General features: G+C 45.6%; 1 protein-coding gene across 2 annotated transcripts in view; it reads right to left on the reverse strand.

Moving 5' to 3' along the window:
* The window catches only part of LOC138601972 (synaptic vesicle glycoprotein 2C-like), a 34,270-nt gene extending 15,157 nt beyond the window's left edge, over positions 1-19,113 (reverse strand). For both annotated transcript variants that reach the window (XM_069673319.1, XM_069673318.1), the window contains exons 1-3: positions 18,267-19,113; positions 6,065-6,245; positions 1,849-2,000 (exon numbers count right to left, since the gene is read on the reverse strand). In XM_069673319.1, coding sequence (XP_069529420.1) covers positions 1,849-2,000; positions 6,065-6,245; positions 18,267-18,873 — 940 coding nt within the window. In that variant the 5' untranslated portion in view covers positions 18,874-19,113. The remainder of the gene's footprint in view (positions 1-1,848; positions 2,001-6,064; positions 6,246-18,266) is intronic.
* Positions 19,114-24,216: the final 5,103 nt, after the last annotated feature.

Raw genomic sequence — 24,216 nt, forward strand, 5'->3', positions numbered from 1 at the left:
TATTTAATTTGTTAATATTTGTTTTCTCGTTTGCTTTGATTTCTAATCTTTGTGGTCCACTTCCTGGTTGAGGATAGAGCTCTCATGAACACGCGCACATGAATGCCTCTTGTCCCACCAGGTGTTGGCAGTGTGGACCGCACCAAGTGAGACTTTGGGACGGGGGACGATGTTTGTTTCTCTTTTTGTATTTAGTGTCCAACCAAAAAGAACATTTTGACTCTAGTTTGAACTCCATGTTGTAGCATCATTGTGCACTTTGATGCCTCAATAGAAAGATGGATGTGACTGATATTCTTTATAGCTCTGACAGGCTGTTAAATTTCACCCTTGCTTTCAGCAATGTGGTTCAACCAGGAAGTATTTAAAGCCATGTGTTTGGCCTGTGTGGCCTACATGTCTGTCAGCTGGAGATCCCTGCGTGTGAGTTTCTTTTGTTTAGTTTTTTTATGTATGTGAATGATCATGATATGAGCAACGATTAAGCAGAGCTCTGAAAAACGTTCCTGGGCTGTTGTTAACAAACCTGTCAGACCTGCTGCTTCACGTCTCCATAAGAAGGGTTTGAGATCTGAACCCAAACAGGGACGTCAGCCAATGAACACACAACATCTGTTGTTGTGACGTCTGAATCATTTGTGCTGATTGGTTGCTTGTGTGACGTCCTTCCGCAATGTGATGTGTCACGTTTTAATAATTTCCGCTGCCTGTCTGCTTGTGCCGTGTCTCTTGTAATGTAATGTGATGTGCTGATTGTCTGCTGAACATCGGCTTGTATTAATTGTTGCTTATATGTCCTGTTTTGCACGATGCTGCCTTATTGTCCCAAGCTCTTTTAGCCTGTGTAGCTGTTCACGTTTTACATTTCCTGTTTCGTTTTTTATATGTTTTTATATGTTGTGTGTTTTATTTGTTGTTGTAATGGTGAAATTGACATCAGGACGCGGGACAGCAGTTGACAATTAGCCTTTTGGCTAATACCGGCACTTTTACATCGATGTTGATGAATGTGCATTGTCCCAGCCTCCAATTGTATAAATGATATGCTACCATGCATGTTAATTTACAGATGTATTTCTCATCTATAAGGCCATATTTAGTCAAATTATTCTGAATGTAGCATTTTGTGACGTATGGGATATGCTGATATTTCTCCCGTATGAGGAGAATTCTTCTGACATGCACGTTTGGAATATTACACGAGGCCTGTTGCACTTTAACGCTCAGCTCTGCGTGGTGTAAACGAACCACCTGACTAACAGTTAGCAAGTCCGGAGTTAACAGGAGTTTGTACAGCTACATGCAAACGTAAATATTAAAACCAGCTTGCACAGTCCAGTTCTCCAATGTCCTCTTTAGTGGAGCACCACACTGACGCTCACAGTTCATAAGAAATGTCTAACAGGTTATTAGAGTCTTGCATGATCAGGCAGCCGCATGTATCTGTGATCTGGTTATTGTCTGGCTTGTTCCTCTGCACGAGTCTGATTCTAAAATCTGTCCTTGTGACTCAGCTCGTGCTCACACAGACTGCAGCCTCACTCATCTGAATGAGCTCAGAATAAAATAACAAAAGGTTGTCCTGCTAAAAAGTCAAACCAGGCTTTCCCACAGGTTAAAGCAGCATCACCCAGCAACCAATTAAAATGAGCTGTAGTTGCTTTAATAGTCTCATGTTGCAAACATTCTGTGATCCAGATTCTCCCACATTAAAGACCATTTGAAAAGAAAAGGAGAGGATCACTGTTACACTGAGGATGTGCTGTCTGGCCCTCACATCACCGTGGTCCTGTTCTCACTGTGTGTGTGTGTGTGTGTGTGTGTGTGTGTGTGTGTGGTGTCGCTCACCGTAGTGCGGGATGATGGCCCAGGCCATGGCTGAGGCGTAGATTCCTCCGATCATCCAGAACATGCAGAGCCAGCTCAGATGCTCTCCTCTCTTCTCCCGAGCCAAAACCTCGGCGAAGTACGAGAACACGATCGGCACGGCTCCGCCGATCCTGCAGAAACAGATTAGTTATTCATGGTCACAGAAGATCATGTGGAAAAAGGAAAGCTGCAGCTGTATTTGGCCATTAGCCATCTCATAAGTTGGCAGACAACTGATAATAATTTATGAGATTTCAACGTATCAGTTAACATGGTTTTCTTGTGTGTCTCGTTTGCAGACTGAGTTTGTTTCTGACTGAGAGACGCTGTTTTTGCATATTTTCTTACTCGTATAATCAGGAAGCAGCTTCAGCTTGTTTGGTGTTGTTGAGCAAAGAAAAACTTCCTTTTTACGTGATTGGATTTTGATACAATCCTCACATGTTAATACAGCGACATAACAGCGTGTCATTCTGTTCCAGTATTTGAGTGGCTGCTCTGGACCGGACCGGACCGTCGCTGAGGCGTAAACGCTGAGGAGTCAGCAGGAGCCCGTCTGTGTGCAGAGACTCTTTCACAGCTGACACGTGAGTACAAACAACGAGACGCGATCAGTGTCCAAGTGGAGCTCGGCTCAGAGGATGTGTGAAGAACATCCGCTCTGATTTAGTGTTTCTGTTTGTGTTCAGCTGATGGGGCTCTGATGCAGCACAATTCAACTGTCTGAACAAAACAGCTTCTTTGTTTCTTTAATCAGCGATATTTCTCTGAGAAGTAATGTCTGGGTTTATTCCTCTGTCTGAAGTGAGAGTATATCGCTGAGAGTTCTTTTTTCTGATCATATATCTGTGTCCTGATGTGACATTATTCAGGACTGTTTATAAACGACTCTAAAAGCCAGTCTCGACCAGGTCCAGGGGAGAAACATCCAGCGACTTTGTCCACCAGGACGTTGCTGAACGGTGGTTCAGCATCCTGTCAGTGTCGAGAGCATTTTTTCTACTGAAACACTTTCACCTGATTTGGCCGTAAATAAAGACGATTACAGCTGTGCTAGTTATTCACAAGAACCAGCTCAAAGATGCTGAAATGCTCAGGAGGAAGAGCAGAGTGTGGCTGTCCTCTCTCTGGAGCTCAGTCGTACAGGTTCAGCGTTTTCACCATCATCGTGTCTGTTTTTCAGTTAGGCATTTAAAAACAACATCACGTCTGTTTTACAGTGAATGTGAGCAGAATAATCTGCTTAAAATCCTTTGGGTCTGGACGCACCTGAGCACCTGCAGACTTCACAGGAAGTGAACAGGTCTTTGTCCGCACTAGCAGCTCCTGACAGCCTGTAGTGATCTGAACTGCTGCTGTTAGATCAAATGTTTCATGCTCTGTGTCAGCGTTCAACTCGAGCGTTCAGAGCGTCAGACACACAGAGACCGAGCAACTTAAACCTTAAATACACCGCTGTTTGTATTTGTTTGACTTCTTGCACTATATCGATGCAAGATGCAAGAATAATTTGACTTTAATGACGTTTAGTCCCGTGTAGTTTGGACGAAGACCTCTGAATAATGTGACACATCAGCAGCTTTAATCTCCTGTTTCTCCCTTTATTCTTTTTTATTGAGGCAGCTTCTGGAAGCCGAGTTAATGAGGGAAAGAAAATCTTAATGACACAAGCACAATGTGATCAAACTTCCAACAACACGTCGTCGTACTTCTCTCAGATTAAAGCTGTAAATAAGACGGAAAACTCAGACTTCCCCGAGGAGCAAAGATGCCACACATTCCTGAAGTTATACACGCAGTCATAAATCTGCTTCAGCACCATCAGTACGCACCAACGTAGAGAGAGAATGAAGTGATGAAATGAAAGCTAAAGCTACTTATTAATAATTGAACACAGAGCCGTGAAGGAGGGAGATGTTTTATTAGCCTGAGATACGAGAGCTCGCTGCAGCTACAGCTGCGATCAAACACGAGTGAGCCGAACAGGTGAGTCTCTGCAGGACGGAGCGAGTGTTCTCGCAACAGGCCGCTTTGTCTGATGTGGAGATATGAACACATCAAAAGATTAAAGTGAGGGTTGTGTTACACAGAGCGGTGCAGGAGCAGCAGCAGCATGGCCGGCTGTAAACTTTACAAACAAGTCTTTAAATGTTCCTTCAGAGTTCATCATTAGAGAGGTTTAAACCCGGAGCTGAATCACCTGCAGGTCTCCTCCTCTCCAGAACAAACTGATCATTAAAAACACTCATTAAAGCACGTTCACACCAACAATCTGAGTCTCTGACAGACAGACAGACGGGGCTCTGGGAGCTGTTTGCCGGGCTGCTGCTAACTTTAGCTCTCGATCTGACTTTAATGCCTGATCCAGACAAATGATGGAGCTGTGACTTTAAACACTAAGAGTCATATTTTACTCATATAAATAAATGTTTAGTTTTTATTAAATGTTTATTATAGCTTTCTACTCAGAGTCTAAAGTTTTTATTGTCCTTATATATCACTTGTAGCAGCTCGGTAGTCGACTTGAAATGCCAGCATTGATGTAAAACTTTAACCCTCATAAACAGGCATATGAAGCCTGATATTAACTTTAACACAGTCTACACTGTAGCCCTTGTGTGACCTACACCATTGTGAGTACTTGCTGTGTCTGCGTCTCTAAGCGATAACCCTGCCTACACGCTGGTCGTGTTAAGCTTCTTGGTGTCTACAAACGATCAACGTTTAACTGAAACGGAGCCACTCGTGTTGGAGTCGGAGCTCATAAATGTGAACTAATTTTTACATTCATTTCTGCAATTCAAAAAGTATGCACACATGGTGTGTACTGTACAGACATTAAGACTTGTATCACCAGTGTTGTGACCAAGTCTTTGCTCAAGTCCCAAGCAAGTCTCGAGTCATTTTTTCTTAGGCAAGTAAAGAGTCCTTAGTTAAGGCAAGTCAAGTTACTTTTTTCCACCCAACATCCAGCACTCTTACCTGTAGTATCCGCTCTTTATAAAGAGAAAAGGTGTTAGCAGGAGTTTGATTGAGAGCCAGTCCTCCAATCATGACAATCGCATACAGGGAGCTTTTTGAGTCGTCCAGTCATGATTCCCAGTTTGCGCTGCTCATTTTATATTTAACAGCTAACTTTCAAACATATGAACACACGCAAGTCGTCTGAGTCAACAAAAAATAAAAACGAGATACAAGGCTTCTGCGTGATATGAGTTCCTCATTCTTTAATAAACTTTGCTGCTGATTTGTCTCCGAAAGATAAATAAAAAATCCAATATCAAGTTTGTGTCGGTTTAAAACCACAGTGACGCGATGGTGTCGCAGCCGCCGCCTGCATTTTGTTTACCGGTCGCCTCCAGGTCGCTGTTTTGCACGTGCAGCTCTCAGCAGAGATAGTAAGGATGCGAGATGGCTCACTCCTCGGCAAACTCAGCTCCGGAAAACAATGTTATGTCCGTGCACAGCATGAAAAACATGCACGATGACGTAACCGACCAATTATTGACAATTAACACATTTTGTCAGCTAATTGTTGCACCCTTAAACCAAACGCAGCTGCTGTAGTTGCATGCAGAGTCAGTGCAGACGAATAACTCCGGCTTCAAAGGTAGAATATGAGTCTCATGTAGCCGACAGAGGAGCTTGATGAGGAACATTAAGCAGTTGAAGCTTGTATTGAACAGCTAAGTCTGATTAAAGAGCCGTGTGCAGCCTCAGCAGCGGTCCTGTTTTTCTGAACCGATAACAAGAAGATCCAAAACTTTACATGTGAGTTTAATTTACATTTGAGTCTTTTTTTAATGCATCTGAGGCTCCTGACGTTTGATATGGAGGTGACCTTTACAAGTCTTATATGAGCAGAGCTGTCAGAGAGATGGGAGGGATGTGGGCAGCCATGCAGACCACACCAGCACTCAAACACACAGATGTTCATTTACTGGGCTCGCCTCATTTCTGCAAACGCTTTGCTTTCTGCTTTTTTCCCGTCTCCTCCTCCACTCGGGGGACGAGGACGGGCTGGTGCCAGGCGGTCGGAGTAACCTCCTGTCACGCGCTTTGACTTTGGAGGAGGAGAGACGGCGAAGGAGCCGGTGGGAGGACAGATTGGATTGGAGAGGGAGAGGACCTCAGAGGGGCTGCAGAGGAGGGTTAAGTAGGAAAATATTCAGGAGATAAAAGAGAGCGGACTCACCCAAAGCCAGACACCATGCGGCAGAGGAGGAACATGCTGTAGCCTTGGACGAAGGAGGAGAGGAAGGCGAAGAAGCCATTGACGGACATGGAGATCAGCAGGCACTGTTTACGGCCCACTTTGTCCGACAGGCCGCCCCAGAAGAAGGCTCCAAACATCATCCCCAGATACACGATGCTGCCTGCAAACACAGAGGAAGAGGGATGCAAACGATCTCAACCATCTGGAGTGAAATGTTTGTTAGAGAAACTGCTGAGTGGACGAAACACACACGGTTTGCATTCACACTCCCCAAACACGCATAATAAAGCATCATTCAAACTCATGTGAGAAGCAGACAGCTGCGCGCTCTGCACAGAACCTGGCTGGTTGATTGATCTGACATCCAGTTTTTGTCTCTAACTATCAAACAATATTTTTGACAAAGAACCCTCTGACTGAGTGCAACGTTTTGTTTACAGCGCCCACTGGTGGACAAATTACGTAATGGTGATATCAGGGGCACCACTTCAGAAAAGGGGGCGGGGACTAATACAAGACTCAGGTTATTAACATTAGCCTAGAAGGTGCACAGTGGTGCAGTGGTTAGCGCTGTTGCCTCAAAGCTAGAAGGTTCCTGGTTTGAATCCCAGTTCAGACGTAGTGGGCCTTTCTGTGTGGAGTTTGCATGTTCTCCTTGTGCATGCGTGGGTTCCCTCCGGGTACTTCGGCTTCCTCTTACAGTCCAAAGACATGCTCGTTAGGTTCATTGGTGACTCTAAAATTGCCCGTAGGTGTGAGTGTGAGCGTGACAGGTTGTCTGTCTCTAGCTGTGTCCCAATCCACGGCCTGCAGCCTTTGAAGGAGGCAGTCCACGGAGGATGCTCTATTCGTAGCCTGCCCGTTAAAGCCGAACTGAAATGCCAAAGTCACCAAACGCCCCTCCTGTTGCCGAGCAACAGGTAGCTAGCAAAACTAACGTTGCTTAATAACCTAATATTTTAAAGATCATTTGTTTCAAGGGCCCTTTCGTTTTCTCATACATGTGTAACGCTAGCTGTTTGAGGTGAAACCAAAAACATTTTAAAGTGTATTCCTCGGCCGTTTAAAAGTCTGTGACGCAATCGGCCTTCAAATACGGCCTCCGAAGGCTGCAGCTTCTATGTGTCAGCCCTGTGATTGACAGGTGATCAGTCCAGGTGTAACCCCGCCTCTCGCCCAATGACAGCTGGGTTAGGCTCCAGCCCCCTGTTTCATGATTGGGAGGTTTCATAAACGTACACATAATGGGAGTGGATTTCTTCTTCTTCTTGTGATCTATTAGCAGTTGGCAAACCAGCTTAGAGGTGCAATACTGCCACCAGCTGGACTGGAGTGAAGTGAAGGGAGCGGATTTAGAGCAAAGCAGGAACAAAAGGCTGTTAACTTGTTTCCACTTGTTTGCACCAAAGAGCTGTTCTAGTTTCTATTATTGATCTATTTTTTGTTGTCGCTCTTTTTTAACCTCGGTGCCTAATTTCATTCCCTTTAATTTCTGTACAAGCGATTATTTAAATGAACCACTGCCTCCTAAAGAAATACTTCCTTTCCTCTGACAAATACTGAAAAAATCAACACTGAGAGTCGGGAAGGAAGAAGCAGAACAGTGAAGATGTGCGCTAAAAAAACAAGGACTTAGAAAGATGCTAATCCGAGCCGATGGATCTGAGATTGTAAAGCTGCCAAAAAGCTGAATATCAGGTCATGTTACTCTGTGGTCGATCGCACAAACACATCTGACTTTTAAAAGCAGGTTTCAGCCGCTGCCTCGCCCATTCCTGATCCCCGATTGTGCAGAACACAAAAGCTTCATGCTCATTACACCTGAATGAAACACGACATCATATCAAGCATTGAGTCTTTTGTTGGTTTGCTCTCCACCTGGTGACTCTGCAGGTATCATGATCTGGCATTGCACACGAGGAAACACCGAACCTGACCTGAAGCGTGGAGCTGCTGCTTCCAGGAGCATCACAGGAGTAATACACAGCTCGTATAGAGCTGTTTCCCAGCTATCGACAGAGCGCTGAGAGGTCACATAAAGCGACGTCCATAAAGACGGCAGAGCAGGAATCGATTAACGCCACACTGTACATCACCTCACTGCAGGTGGAGCTCTCTAATTATGACGGTCAGAGAGTCGTGGTCAGTTACACATGCTGAAACTTCAACAGCTGCTGTGAGATCGCTCACTGTGCACGGATAATAATGAGCTTAAACAGAAGCTTCATGTTTGTATTTCATCTTCCACTGACTGCTTTTTAATCTGGTCATGTGACATGTCTGCATGTCTGCTGCGGTTATAGATGGGACGGTGGACAGTGTTGGAAACGGGGACTAACTGTCGTTATATCCTGATGTTTATTCTGAACCTTTCTGAGGCCTTTGCATCACCTCTCCCAACATCACAGATGTATTTATTCTTAATTTTATATTGTATATTATATATAGTATATCAGAAATACTGTTAGTTTCAGTGTTCAGTGACTGTTGGAGTTTGTTTGACCTCGCTGCTCTGCTTTAAAGTCGAGCATTCGTCTCTTCTTGCTGCTTCTCTCCCGCAGGAAGTCCGGGGTCATTTCTCTTCCTGTCCCCGGCTCCATGCAGCATAAAGGAAGGCTTTGCAGGGAGGGGTGGAGGGTTGTCAGGCCAGTAAATAATTCACTTTACTCTCTACGTGCTAATAAAAATGCTAATGCGTGTGGAGGGGGAGATGTGATTGTTTGACGAGGATGCAGAGAGAACGCAGACAGAGGAGAGCCGGTCTTTCTTTTCTCTCTCGCTCCGTGTTTGAGGTGATGGGACAGATACGCTGAAAGTAGAGGGTCTTATCAAGCAGCGCAGACATGATGCTGAGAGCCAGTGATTCATTACAGGTGACAGCCACTAGATCTATCTATGCACAGCTGCTGCAGAGAAGGCTCTCCTATAGGCGGCAGGGTACGGAGAGCAAACAGCCCCGCTGTGGCTCGCAAATATCAAAGTGAATATCAAAATAAAAGCGCTGCGTTCTGCACAAACTGAAGCGTCTTCAGATCGCTGTAGCTCCACACAAACTCTGCATGTGAACGCGTGTGTGCAAGAAGATGCTATCTTGGTAACAGCGGCTCATTTGTTTTATGGCTCCCCGTGCACTGTGGGTTTGTATCGGTAATAAAGGGGGAGGGGAGGCAGCGGGGGCGATGGGGCATCTGAGGCGCAGTATGAATCTTACACAGATTGGATTTGTGATTTCCTGCAGGGTTCAAACTCGGGTCAGACCTTTAAACCTCCTCCAGCGTCAGGACTGCAAAGCTTTTATGTAAATGAGAGGGTCAGTAAAACCAGCCGAGCACAGAGACGATAGATGTGTTTAAGTGTTCGGCCTCACGCGGGGAACACACTTACAACTTATTATCTTCTGTCCACCGCCAATACGATCAATAACACCGCTGCATCTGTACTTAAAGGTCCAACTGATGGACATCCCGAACACTGTGTGCACACAGGCCGAGCAGCAGCTCCAGTCTACACACGACGCGTTCAGCCACAGTGCTGCTGTCTGAAAGCAACACACATAAACTACATATTTATGTGTGTAAGCCTCTTAAAGGGCCAGTTCGCCGATTTTCGTCAGTCCTATCATGCTATCACGGGGAGCTAACGTCATTATGGTCGGAAAAAAATGTATTTGGCTCTGTGCCTTTGGAGGACGCAATCCGCTTCTCCAACGGGCCCTGGAAAACCTCCGCCAGACGACGCAAATAGCGTCATCTGGCGGAGGCCAGGGAGCTCGCTACCCTGCACTTCCTCAATCTCGGACGCCGCCTCCGACGTCATGTCTCGTTCACAATCGTCAGGTTTGAAATGTAAACTGACGTATTTCTGATTCTGTACCGCTCTGAGCCATCGCCTGCAGTGAAACGGTAGTATTTCACTCCGCCATTCCTTTCAGAGTGAGGGACGCAATGCATGCTGGGTGTTGTAGGAATGTAGAATGGGTGAAATATATTATTGCTTCTATTGATTACAGAGACTTACAGAGCTTTGACTGACAGTGTCTTTTTCCAGGAACGAGCTGCTTCTTTTAAAAGATGTTCGGATCTCAGCTTTGCAAGTAAAACAGTAGCACAGATGGGAGGTTCGACTCTTTTTACTTAGGCCGCTTTCCGTCCGGTCAAAAAACCTGCTAACAGCCGGCTTTGTTGCTTAATGGGAAAGGTTACAATCGGCATTCAGACGGCAAATGACTCCGCAGTAGACCCGGGTAATTATCGCCTTGGCTCCGATTGGCATTGATGGGAGCACAAAACCTGTCGACAGGAAGAAAAGAGACCAACAAAGTCCCGCATGAATGCGCTAATTTCGGTGGGAAAGGAGTTTAACTTGAGTTCGTATGAGTCACTCACCAAAGAGAGTCTGTTTTCAAGTCAGTTACGCGGAGCTGAATCCCCACCGGCCCGAGCGCCCACAGAGCATGCGCACTAAAGACTCGATCAGGCTAACTTCCGGTTTAGCACTCCGCTAACATTCATGGAGATTATTGTGCAGCTCCTCTAAACCTTCTGATAATTTTTTTCTCCTGCGGCAGGACATGACGTAAAAACTACGCTGCGGTCGGCCTCGGCCCTCTCAGCCAGAAGCTCCTGAATCTGCAGACATCTTTGCTGTCGTCATGTAAACGATCCTTCTTCTTCAACCTCGGATGTTTTTAAACATCCTGTTATGCGTTAACAGGATTCACACCAATCACATGATATAAACGCCATCACCTCGCCTGCTCGCTCGATGTGAATGTTCCTGACCTTTACCTGCTGAGTTCACACATCGGCTCACCCTGACTTCTTGCAGACATTTTTAAAAAGTCGGGGTGAAAAATTCGCCCATTTGCGTTGCGTGAAAGGGGCTTTTCAGATCAGTATCTGGTGCAGACTAATTCTTAAGTAGCTGTTGACAGATTGTGACGCCTATGAATTATCCAAAGTGACTGCAGACGTTCTTAAACGTGTTAAATGCTGCAGAAGCCACATTTAATCTCACAGCCGTTGTTTTGCGGTTGCTGCGGAAAGCTTTGAACAAACAGCATCATAACCGTCTGAGGATGGATACCACAAGAGATCAGGATAAAAATAGGCTGAAACCATCCGTTAAACACGTCTAAAACCAAGTGGAACCCTGTGATTTGATGCCAGAACACAGTCAGTCAGTAAAGTTGTATCTGAGCTAAAGAGCTAATCTGTCTCAGAAGCCGGCGCTCCCAGCAGGCGGAGTCTGTGCTCTTTTAACGGTACACTGTGCAGCTCCTCTCTGCATCCAGAGGGATCATTTCCGCTAACTCTTCCTGCAGTAATTAGCTCTTATGTGTAAGTGTAATTCTCTGCTGACGTCTCTCTGCTCTGTTTTCTCACAGTCCAGCCACGGCTGAGCGGAGAGCTCCGGCAGACGGACAGCCGTCGGTAGAATCAGCCGCTAATTTCCTCAGTGGGAACGTTCGGGACATTATGTGAGAGCTTCAGGATCTCAACAGATGAGGGGAATCCCAGAGGAGGGCGTGTGATTGACAGGTGGGCTGCAGCGGGGAGGGAGAGCAGAGGAGGGGGAGGAGGATACACCCGTGGGAGCGAGGCACACTCCTCCAGCATTAATTACACCAACACCTGCTGATTTGTTTTTGTAATGGTGCAGTTAACACAAAATATTCTTCAGAGCAAGTCTCACACACACACACACACACGCACACATACACACACGCACACATACACACATACACACACGCGTTAGAAGCAATAAACTATCATCGAGGCAAAGTGATTAACTCTTCATTACAGTCAGCAGATCGGGATGAGTTCAGGATCCGTCAGGAATTTTGCCTTCAGCTGCAGACTGAAGATTTAAATATTTCTAAAGAGACTTTCAGAGAAAGTTTCTCATTTTGTGGAATAAAAAAACTCACTGAAAACTTTGTGTTCAGAACTTTTACTCATTGCTACACTGTAAAAAATAACCTAATAAATAAAAAGACATCGGGCCTGTGCTGCAGAGTGTGATGTGTCAGTGTTTGTTCTTTGCTACAGGCTGTGTGCCATCGGGGTTAAGATTCCTGTTTAACATGTTGCTGTGTATCATCGTGTACTGGCGGTTACACTGGCTGACTTTCCTGAATAGTGGTTAGCGCTTTCGCCTCACAGCTATAAGGTTCCTGGTTCAAACCCAGGATCGGTTGCAGTGGGCCTTCCTGTGTGGAGTCTGCATGTTCTCCCCGTGCATGCGTGGGTTCTCTCCGGGTACTCCGGCTTCCTCCCACAGTCCGAACACATGCTCGTTAGGTTCACTGGTGACTCTAAAATTGCCCGTGAGCATGAAAAGTTGTCCCTATGTGTCAAGAATTATTGATACTCATTTTTATTTAGTAATTAGTTGTGTAATCTAATGACAAATGTTAAGTAAAGGGTCAAATTTACTCAATCCAATTAAGTGCAAATTGTAACCTCAATTTTACTGACTATATTTTACTGACAGTTTTACTACACTATAAAAAACAACCTATACAATCATTCTATAGGTTGTTTTTTATAGTGCAGAGAAACCTCTGATATGTATATTTGACATGGGCTAATCAAATCAACAGTGACGAGAGAGAGAAACAGGTACAAACTTACTCCGCCTCTCTTAAAGGTGACTGCCCGGCTCACCTCAACTTCCTAAAGTTGGCAGTCGCTGGTTTCAGTCTTGAGAATGTTCCGGAAACAAACAAACTGCCGGCTCCACACTGCCCAGACACGAGCTGACAGGACAGACTGTTGTTGCCTCCTTTTTCTTAAGTTTTTTTTTTTTTTTACATGGACGAATGTCGTGCGTGCGGATGTTCTGCACATGATTATCGGCTAGTTATCGGGCCAATCAGAAGGTACAGTCTGTCGTCGGTCCGGCCTTGCTTGGTTCAATATAAACGGCTTCGTTACAGCTCTGAGGCGGTGTCGCAGCGTATAAAGGGCTCATGTGTAGCTGCTTTAAAAAACGGGTCCAAACTTGAAAGGCCTGTTTGCAGGACCTTTTTAGTACCTGTTCTTCAAACAGGCGCTAAAGGGAACTTTAATACAGATGCTTAACTGCAATTTTTAAGGCATCCTATGGCACCTGTTTCAAGTTACCCTTTAGTCTCTGTTTCGAGGCGTCTTTTCTGTGACGTGGTTAACATAAAATAGTCCAAGTAGCACGTCATCCGCAAGGTTAAAAACATAACTGAACACTGACTTCTTGTTTCACACACCCTCATTGGACTCTATCTGTCTCTGTACTTCGTCACCTTACTTTCTTTCTTTTCTTGACAGCTTTGACAGATAGATCCACATTTTCCAACGATCATGTGGATTACACACAATTAAGACCTAAACTTTGCAACATACTGTGCTCTTCATGTGTTTCTTGGCTCTCTTTCTAATCAGGAAACTACACGAACCAGACGACGACTCCTTCACATTTTACTGCAAATGCAGCCTGAGTTACGACCTCTTTTACTGGACAGCGAGTGCGAGAATAGATCCTGTGGTTTGGGCTGTTATTGTGAAGGAGAAAGAGAGGAGGACAGGGGATGAAGAGATGGTGGCCGGTGTCCCTGGATGTTTTAATTAGCTAACCTTCGGGCTGCAGCAGAGGCTATTTATCACGGCTTTGTGTTGACTCACTTCAGCTGTCGATGGCGTCAGTGATTGTACATGTAGAGTAACCGCAACACAACAACAAGAGAGAGATCAACGACACAAAGATCCTCCTAGAAACTGTGACTTTGCTGCAGGAGAACACCCGCAGACATTTTAACGCCATATGTTGTAGAAGAGAGGAGAGGAAGAGGGGGGCGTTTATAGGAGGTGTATAAAAGCAGCGCTCCCCCTCTTTCTCCGGGGAGCTACGTGAGCCAGTCTACCATGGCTAAACTGCAGCGAAGCACAATGCTGCAGAGATTAACTCCAGCACATATCTTCAGATCGGCTGCGCGGCTATGAGACACAGAGAGGGTGTAAGAGAGGGATTACAGCGGGAGGGTAACACAGAGGACAGGCGAGAGCAGGGAGGGAAAATAGAGGAACATCCCGTATCTGGAGAGCATCGCACCTTTTGTATTAGCCTGCAGGGAAAGACTTTTTGGGGGAAAGGCTCAGAACTCGGGTGGATTAGCAGAGAAATAGTAGAAATGCTTGCTCATGAATGAATTATATTTGGAGGAAATGAAGAATCTTTCATCCTAGAAAAGAAAAAGTAAATGTGTCATGTTGACCTCACTTTGAAAGCCTTTTTATCTAGTTCCATGTGTCGTATTGTGCTGGTCATTTACTGTATTAAAGGAGTGATTAATTATTAGGTTAGTTAAATTCAGGATCCGAGAAAATGCTGTGTCCATAAAGTGATCAGTCACAGTGAGGAGATAAATAACAGCTTTTAAACAGACGGAGGCTGCATTTAGATTATTTAGAGTTTGTAGAGTGGCCATCAGTGTACGCGTTATACAGTAATGCATTACTGGAGAATAAGTTGCTGTTTCGTTTGTCGCATCAAAAACAGAAAGCTCTGTTTCTGTTTCTCTCCTCCTCCTTGGCAGGTCGCTGCGTACCAGCAGACGGTAAACACAGCTGTGTCAGTGCGCATGTGTAGCTAGCTAACTCAGCTAGCGAGATGTCAGAGAGGACGGCGTTTACTTTGTGGAAATATTCACATTATTCTGAATGTTTGGCTGACAGGGACGAGACCAACATGATGGTGAAATGTAAGCTGTGTCTGGAGGATGAGTGCTCGTCAGCTGGGAAGAGCTGAAGTAGTGCAACTAAACACGGCTCCGCAACACTGGTGGGACTTAGAGCCTGTGTTGTATTGTTGTCATGCAAACAGCTGTGCCTAACGGACGGCGAATCTGTGGCGAGATTCCATACAAAGTCAATGCAATGACGTGAGTAGTCGGATGGCGCGAATTACATGACGTGAATTAGCGTGAGTTGAAAAAATTTAACTTCCTCGTGCAAATTCGCGCCACGTGGTGTAGTGAAAGCCTATCGACACCGAGATTCTCCTGACACTGTTGGTGACCATGGAGATAAGCCCCGCCTCCTCTCCTCCATTCCGGAAGCAAAGGGCGAATATTCGCCTGTTATTTAAACACGAGTTTTATCCGAGGTTGCTCAACCTGCAGAGCGTCCTAGTTCTTCTCCTACAAAATACAACTTCTGTGTGAAGAGACTCTCGAAAAATATCTGATATCCCCATTGTGTATGGATCCTCCTGCCTCGTCGTTCAGTGCGACACCTTTCGAGCTGGCTCAACAGCACTCCTTATAACCTCGGGAGACTTTAGTCAGCATTTGTCCCAAACTCCACATGAACACCTTTCCTCTCTGGAAACTTCGCTCTGCACTTTGGAAGGCTTTCCTGTTTGAAGTTTGCTGCCATGAATAGTTCTGCCTTTCCGACCACGCTTCAAAATGTGTTTGCATGTGTGCAGAACGTACTGCTTTCTAGAAATAGCCTCAGACTCTGAGTCCAGCTCTTATTTTCACAGCTTTTATGTACAACTAAATTAACTGCCAGTTAATCGTGATGGCAACAAAACTGAAGCTGGAATAAACACTGCTTCACTTCCTGTTGGCGTGCCCGGCTCTCCTGCAGCCTGAGAGACGCACACAGCATCCTCCTGTTCACCTGCAGGTCCTCGTCTATACAGAGGCAACATTACACTTCCTGGCAGGAGTCCTGACCTCACAATGAGTCAGCTGCACATGGCTGGAAAAGCCCTTTGCTACCAATCAATATCTATTTCAGTGCAAGTTGTTTATGTAACGTACAGAGCATCATGTACGGAGTGAACCTTAAGACACTCTGCTGCTACAGAGTCATGACGGCTGCTTATAAAGATGTTTTTTAATGAGCTGTAATTATGCACTCATTCTAATGATTGTAATGATGGAAGGATTAGATTATAAGATTGGGTCGTAAGCACATTTGACCATGCAGGATCTCTGTGTCTCTGCGGGGCCAGACGTCCCCTGATGAGTCTCTTATTGACCGCTTTAAAAAGTCACTTAACCTTCACAGAGAAACTCTGCTAATCAGGTCTACTGCTCAAGGTTTATTCCTCTAAGTACATCCACAAGTGAGCGTATACGCACATACATTATTTATACGTGTGTGTGTGTGTGTGTGTGTGTGTGTGTGTGAGCTGGTAAAATGACTCATCTCTCAGTGGGAGACGGCAGGGACAGAAGAGAAAGAATGAGTCAGAAAACGGGTGAAATCTGGGTGAATAATAAAACCGTCCTGCTCCTCGAAAAACAAACAGGGTTAGCGTTTTGTTTTTATGTTGCACAACCGCACATTCATCCTGTGAGAAGACAGGCAGACCCTTGTTTGGGAAGTGACTGATGCTTTAATTTACTGTAAACACGGACGCAGCAGAATGAGACGTTGAGAGAAAGATGGAGCAAACAAATCTCACAACACATTCAGACCAGACACACAACTTTCCCTGGTGTGGGAGAGATCCATCGAGCTCAACACACCTCCCACTCATGTATCCAAATACCTAGTGCCATGACAACCCACTGGCGAGCTCCTGAAGCAACGAGATTACTGTTGCGAGTGTCACCCACCAGAACGCTCCATGCACGGCCCTGCATGTCACAAACACCACGCATCGTTAACGGGGAAACAAACGAATCAACAGCCAAACATGATCGCCAATCTGTAGCTTCGTGTGTTCTGTTTCCAGATCATTTCCATGCCTGCAAACTTCAGCTGAATATCGGGCTTCTGCAGGAAGCACCAGATGAATTTCAGGCGGCTCATTATCGAACAAACTGTCAACATTTCTCTCTGTCACTCACCTGTAGGACAGGCAGCATCTTGACTGTGTGACACTCAAATAAAACATTTCTTTGTCTCGTAAAAAGTCGGATTCAGAACAAACCTGAAAAAAACGAGGAGCTTTAAATCCGTGAATCAGTTCACATACTGGCTGCGTCCTCTTTCCCTCAATGAAGACGAGCACTCCTCATGTTGTGCTTTGTTGTCACTTTAATTACTCCTACTTCCTTAAAGCCTGAAATCTTCATGTTTAGTTCTACAGACACAACAACAATCTAAAATCAAGTACGTTAAATTAGTAACGGTTGAATTTAAAGTTCATGCTTCAAGCTAGTTAGCATGCAGCTGGTAGCATGTAGCTCAAAGAACTGCAGTATACGTACAGTCCAACAGAGCACCTAGCATGGCTCAACATCCTCCACTCTGCTCCCTTGGAAATGTGCTCGGAGTAAAATACTACAACTCATGGACTCATGGACAGTTAACCAAACAAGACTTAAAGAAGGGGTATTACGCTGTTTCACATTTTAAGACATTTATATAATGTTACAATGTTGGATGTTCAGACTAAACGTGGGTGAAGTTTCAGATCTGTAGGTAAAAGTATGTTGGAGCTGCAGGCTGCTGTGAACGCCAGGATTCAGACTGTGACGTCACAAAGTGCAGCCTTAGCAGGCTCCAAGAGCTGGCCAATCAGAAGAAAGTGGGCTTGTAGGGGCGGGGTTTCTTAAAGGGACAGAGCTGACTGAGTTGTTTCAGGCAGAGGCCGTATGAGGGCCTGCACAGAGCACCAGTGTGTTTTTAAACTGCAATTTATGCAGTTAAAAAAATGAACACCCCTTTAAGCAAGGTATTCAAATCATGCAGGCACGTTGCTTCACTTCTGGAAGACTCTGAAGCCACATGAAAGACACAAGAAAGTGCCAGGAGGAACCCCAACTTTTGTCTTGCTGACTAAAAAGTCACAGAACTCTGATTGGTGCAACTTTTCAGCTGAGCCGTGCATATTTCAAACCTGAGAGGAAAGCAAAAACAGACACAAAAACCTCTTGTAGTACTATCTTCAAATCACATTTATGAAGAATCTGATAACGTCTAGTATCACTGATTGGTGTGGTCAAAAGTTTGCACTGCTGCACCTGTAACCAACCCAGTGGTGATGTCATAGTGCACTGAGGTTTTAGGGTGTCTCTCTTTGCTTCTGCATTTGCCCTGCCTTCCAGTTTGTACGTCCCTGTGTGGTGGTGGAGGGGTATCAGTATGAACAGTTGAGGAAAGTGTTGTGTGTAAGATCTGCGTTAGAATGCAAACATACGATGAAAAGTGTGCACTCTTAATAACCCAGTGTAAATCCTTACCGAGCCATCCAGCTCCAGAGTTGGGGACACACATGTCCGTCTCAGCGCTGGGCAGGACGAAGCCCACCACGAACACCTCCACGCCGTCCGACATGAGCGCCAGCCCGAGCACAAAGAAGAGCTGCCACTGGAACCTCCCGTGTCCACACTCCTGCATGATCAGCTCGTACTGCTGCGCCAGCTCCTCCTCGTCGGCCTGCCTCTCGTTCTCCAGCTCCTTGTGGCTCTTCAGGCTGTCAGAGACCGGCTGTCCCAGGGCCACCTGACCGTCCCGCGGCTTCCCGTCATTGTACGCCGGCACTCCTTGGTACTCCCCTTCGTAGATCTCATCCTCGTCGTCGTGGCCCTCCGTGGCGTCGCTGGAGGCCCCATCCTCATCGTTGGCTGCGTTGTCGGCGTAGTGACCGTCTTGCTGAGTGTAAGAATTGTAGTTGTTCTCTTCTTCGTCGTCGTTCTGGAAGCGGTTGTAGCTGCGATGAGTCGAGTATTCATCCGAGGCACGGTCAACTGCTTTGCTTAAATTTTTGGAAGCGTGCCTCTTGGCTTCTTTGGCGATGTCCTTGGCACCTTTAACCAAGGAAGTCCTGTTGTTATGTGTTTCATCCATCTTGGCACGAAGAGATCCGACACTCAAAGTCTTTTAATTCAACTCTATTGAGCTTTTATTCCACGAGGGGGCTACAAATGTAAGCTACCTATTTATCTTCCTTTATGGTCGTCTATTCCAGGACAGATCGAGACTTAAGGCGGCGTATCTGCGCTCAAAAGTCAGTCAGCTGCCTGGAAGATAATAATTAAGTAATGACGTCTTATTCCATTGGATGGGAGTGCTGAAATGCAGACGGTTGATCTCAGATCGGACGGATCTTCAGTCCTGTCAGAGCTCAGCAGAAGAGACCGTCGGCCTGCGGGGACAGAAGAGAAAAGCAGGTTTAGCTTGATTTGAAGCTGTCTGTCACAAACACTTGACTGCAGGATTTCTTGGCACGCTGAGAGGAACTTCAAAAGAACATTTGGACACTGAGACGGCCAAGTTTCCCTCTGAAGCCGAGACAAACTGTTATCTACTACTAATGAAGAGGAACGGCTTCACAGAGAGGGACGTAACAAAAGGAAATGATTCACTGAGAACTGGGCAAAGTCATTGAGTAATTTCAGACTGAAAATTAGCGAATGCTTTCATTCTTTGAAATCTTAATCCAATATCGATATGAGCCTCAAACGTTTGCATCAAATCGAGCCAAAGGCAGCTAAAGAAGGAACACGATCAGCAGGTTTAACATAGGATTACATTCTCCTGCTAGAATCAGCCAACAGATCAAATTGCAGTTAACCTCAATCAAAGAGTAAGGGCGTAACTTCAGCCAGTCCAACATCAATTTCGCCTAAATGTAATTCAACAGGATGTATATTTCCTGTGTGCAACACGAGAGTCAAACCAAAGTCAAAGTAAGAAAGTACAGCCTCTGAAGTTTTCCTCTGAACGACATTTTACCGACCACTTCTGTGCAAAGCTCACTAAACCTCACAATAATAATAATAATGATGATGAATGAATGAAAAATACTGCCAATAATAATAAAGAACTTCAGCAACGCACGATACCTGGAAAACTGGGCAAAACCAAAACAGTCCTCGGCACACTGAGATTGTTTTCTTCGTTTATTATCTCCGGACAGAATAATAAAGACTGGAGCGAACTGAGGTCCCAAAATGAGCACCTGGATCATTTTTTACAGCTTTAAAATCAGTCTTGATGTTGGGACGGCAGCGTGCAGAGAGCAGAATAAAGACAACCCATAATTCCCCTCACGTGCAGCAAAACTAAAGTACCGAGCCTGTTTGAGAACGTAAGGAGTCGGAAGGACAGATTTTTGTGTTCAAATGTCGGGAGTAAAAGTACAGAAGTACAGATACCTACGAGTACAGATTTGTCGACACCACTGCAAATGTTCCTTAAGTAACCTCTCTCTCTTTATGTCATGGCGGCCTAATCCAGATGTGAACCACTGAAAACCTGAACGTGATCAAGAGGAAGATGGACGGTTCACAGGTCAGCACACAAAGCCGACTGCAGGAGAGCCGCAGAGATGCATGAACGCTGTGACTATAAACCAGGTTATTCCACCAAACATTGATCTGTGAACTCTTCCCGAGTTAAAACATTCTGTTGTTTCAACTTGTTTTCTTTGCTTTATTCCAGCTCTGAAAAACATCTGCTGGTTTTCTTAACCAGTCGTCATTTTCTGCAGATAAAAGACCCCAATGACGATATTTGTTTGGAAGTAGGAGAAATGTTGTTGACAATAAAACCAAAGTTCATGAACACAAACCTGTGAACAGAAGAACCAGAGAAGAACAGATTCTTATCGAGCTGCAGACTTCCTCAAGAGAACAGGTTGTATTCACAGTCTGGCTGAACTAAGGCAGAAAAAACAGCGACTCTGAAGCCATCGTTGAACAATTACATTGAAAGTAAGTCAAAATAAATGTGATTGATCGCCAAAAAGCCGTTCACTGTAATGATTATAGCTCTGTTAGCCATCAGTCAAGCTCGCAAACTAACAACTGCACTCGGAGAACAGACTCGTTTAATTACTCGTGTCCTTGAAGTTTTTCTGGAGTATTTCCAGGCGTGTGGCGCCGGCAGTCCCCCCGTGATTTACACTCAGTCCACTGATGTGCTTTTTCTCCCATTATCAGTTTTCTGACGACAGCACAGCGGGAGGTCTAATCATGGACTGTTGGGGAAAAATCACCTTGAAGCCTGAAGTCAGCCAGACAGAAAAAAAGGACCAAGAGTCATCCATAAAGAGCTCTCAGGCTCTGAAACATCTCCACATTGTGCAGGAGAAGGTCGCAGCGACCCTCCACCTGCACCACGCTGCTCTGGACTGCATGCTCTCTAACCGCAGTGGCTTTCACAGAGTGATAAAATGCATCAGCGCATCTCCGGCTCCTCTCGCTCCAACCTTACAAAACATTTACTGTGAGACAAGTTATGGAAGCAGTGACCTTCAGGATCAGATAGAAGGCGATGGATTCAGCTCACAAATTCAGGAACAAGTTTGCAATCACGTCCTGAACAACCCTCGGACAGTCGTGCACATTTAAGTATCATTAATCAGCTGATTTTCAAATGTTTAAGTTTAGGAATTGAGGGCTATTTCTGGGCGTGCATTCATACGTTTTACACTCGGCTCTTCTGACGTGCTCCGTGTTTTGAGGCTGGAATTACATGTCAGCATGTATGACTGATTCCCCTTAGGGCCCTCTCCTCTGCGGCCCGGCCTCTCACAAGACTTGTCAACACGTCAGGCCCGAGCCGTCTGTCTGCCAGCCTGCAGCCAGCGGTCACTGGTCCCAAAGAGCGCTGCGGGAGGAACAGCAGAAAGCTCTGGGCCGCTCTAAAGCCCCTAAGCTACACTGTTACTGACGGGGCAATTACAGAGCGTGCACAGAACACATACAAATGCCATACAAACACATGAGAAGGAGCCCTCTCAGGACTGATGTAATGTACTCTGCAGCAGCTTCTTGTAACGTCTGGCATTAACATATTTGAGCTAACATGAGAGATTATATCGTGCTAAAAAGTAACTTAATTGCTAATCAGCAGTTTGCACATCTTTTGCCTTCCACAGTTTTCCTGCAAAGCCAGCTCAAAGGTGATTGGTTAATACGACTGCAAACAGAGACCACATGGCCCGGATGAAGACCTGCGTTGGTTGCACCGTGTCAGCTTTTTTTAAATACATTTTGCCCCGTGTGTCTACAAACATCCTACAGAGTGCCTTGGATTGTTTTTTGAATGACGGTTGCATTTAACATTTTTGATTCACTTTGCATTACATTTTTCACCCATGCAACGACCGCTTCTCAGAGGAACTAAGCACAGCAAACCTGTCTGTGATCCTGCAGCACTTCTACTCCTTTAAAACAACAACATTTCTCGTCACTTGCCCGCTGACTCTGCAGAGATCTGCAGATCGGCTGTGGCTCAGTGGTAGAGTTGGTCGTCTCTCAGTCAGAAGGTTGGTGGTTCAATCCCTGACTGCTACAGTCACATGTCCAAGTGCTCCCAGCAGCATAGCCATCAGGGATGAATGGAATGATCTGATTGGAGTGAATTTGCCATCTGCCATCAGTGTGTGATTGTGACATGTAGTATAAAAGTAGCTTTGAGTGGGTGGCTAAACAAGTACAGTCCATTTACCATATATTTTGCTTTTATTAGGGCCCGATCAGACAGAACATGTTTTAGCAGCTGGGGGCTTTTTTGTAGTTGTTTTCAATGAGAGGCTTTTTGCGCGCTGCGTTTGCGTTGCAGAGCGCCTCGCGTTTTTCCGCTCTGTGCACCTCGCGTTTTTGAGGAAACGCTCCGAGCGCCTCGAGCTGAAAAAACTTCAACTCAAAGCAGAAAAGCGCCCGACGTCATGGGCGTTTTTTCTCATTGTCAAATCGGATGAAAGGAGAGGCGGGCCTTCTGTCAGTTTACAATATAATAACGGTTAGGTTAATGACAGCTATGATTCGGTGGTTGCCTTAACAACAGTAGAAAAACTGCTTCAACAGAAAAGGCAGAGCGGCTCACGTTTTACAGCCAGCGCTCTGTGTGATCAGGGCCTTAGACAGGACACCTGAAGATAGACAGGAACATTTGGGGAGGAGAGAGCGGGGGGATGACATGTACCAAATGACCAGCAGACTGGGAGTCGAGCCTGCGATCAGGACTGGACTGTAGCGTCTGCACATGGAGCGCCTGCTCTACCACCTGAGCTAAAAGCAGTCTGCAGATATCCTAATAGACATTAGTGTGTGCTCTGAGAGCCGTGACTGTAAAAGACGCATCACTTGCTCTGTTTTAGGCAAATCAAGTAAGCAGGTGGCAAAGGAGCGACAGACTCCTCAATCATATCAAACCTATGATATAAAACGATCAGCTTTATTGTGTGGAAGCAGGACCCTCAGGAGCATTCCATGTTTTCTGTTTAATGCATCTTACGTCAGAAAACATCAGTCAGAGGCGTCTGATCCTCAAAACAAAAACACGTATGCGTCACACGAACCACGTGTGAATGAGTCACAGACGGATGACTGACATCTTCTGCACACTTGGTTTCAGTTACTCAAACATCTCTTTGACAGAAGGAGTTTAATTTCAGCGTTATTCGGTTCCCGGAGCTGTAAGCTGAGACGACGCAGCTCTGCAGTCCTGGTGTACGATTGTGTCTGCAAATAAAGACACAGAAATGCATCTTTCATGGGCCTACATTAACCTGCTCCTCTTTCAGTGCCTGCAGTCCCTGGAGTGGAGCGCATACACTGAGGTGTTGGGACTGGGTTAAGTGCCCAAATAGACAGTGGCAGGTTGATGTATGGTGTTTCTGCTCACCTTTGCTCTGCGGGATTAGATAAAACATCAGTTTGAATCCGTCATCCGGACATAAGCACCGAGGCTCCGCAGCCGCGTTAAAGCAGCCCAAGAGATTTTGGTGCAATGCAGCAGAGAAATGAAGTTCTAACTAACTTTGAACGCGGCCGCTGACTGCCGCCGGCCGAGCAGGCATCAAAACACCGGACCGACGAGCAACATCTCACCGTCCTGCAGCTTCAGAGAGCGTCTTTACTTCTATAAGAATGGAGTTTTTTTAAAGCATGAAGGCAGAAGTGAGTGCTGCGTCAGTGTTCAGATGTTACCTGTTATATCACCTCTGTTTTTAAAATTCAAATAAGCATAATGTTAAAGAAGATACAGCACTGTCCCCGCTGGAAAACATCGGGAAACGTTCGTGCCGAGGGAAATATATGGAAATATATGGAGCCAGAGCCGGAGATGAATAGCTTCACTTAGCATAAAGACTGAAAGCAGGGGGGAAGAGCTAGCCTGGGTCTCTCAATGGTTTAAGGCAGGGATTCCCAAAGAGAAGGGCAGTGGTTTCCAACCTTT

The sequence above is a fragment of the Semicossyphus pulcher genome, unplaced genomic scaffold (assembly GCF_022749685.1).
Source record: "Semicossyphus pulcher isolate SPU_LCO1_2020_fin unplaced genomic scaffold, fSemPul1.0.p SCAF_22, whole genome shotgun sequence".
NCBI classification, from domain to species: domain Eukaryota; kingdom Metazoa; phylum Chordata; class Actinopteri; order Labriformes; family Labridae; genus Semicossyphus; species Semicossyphus pulcher.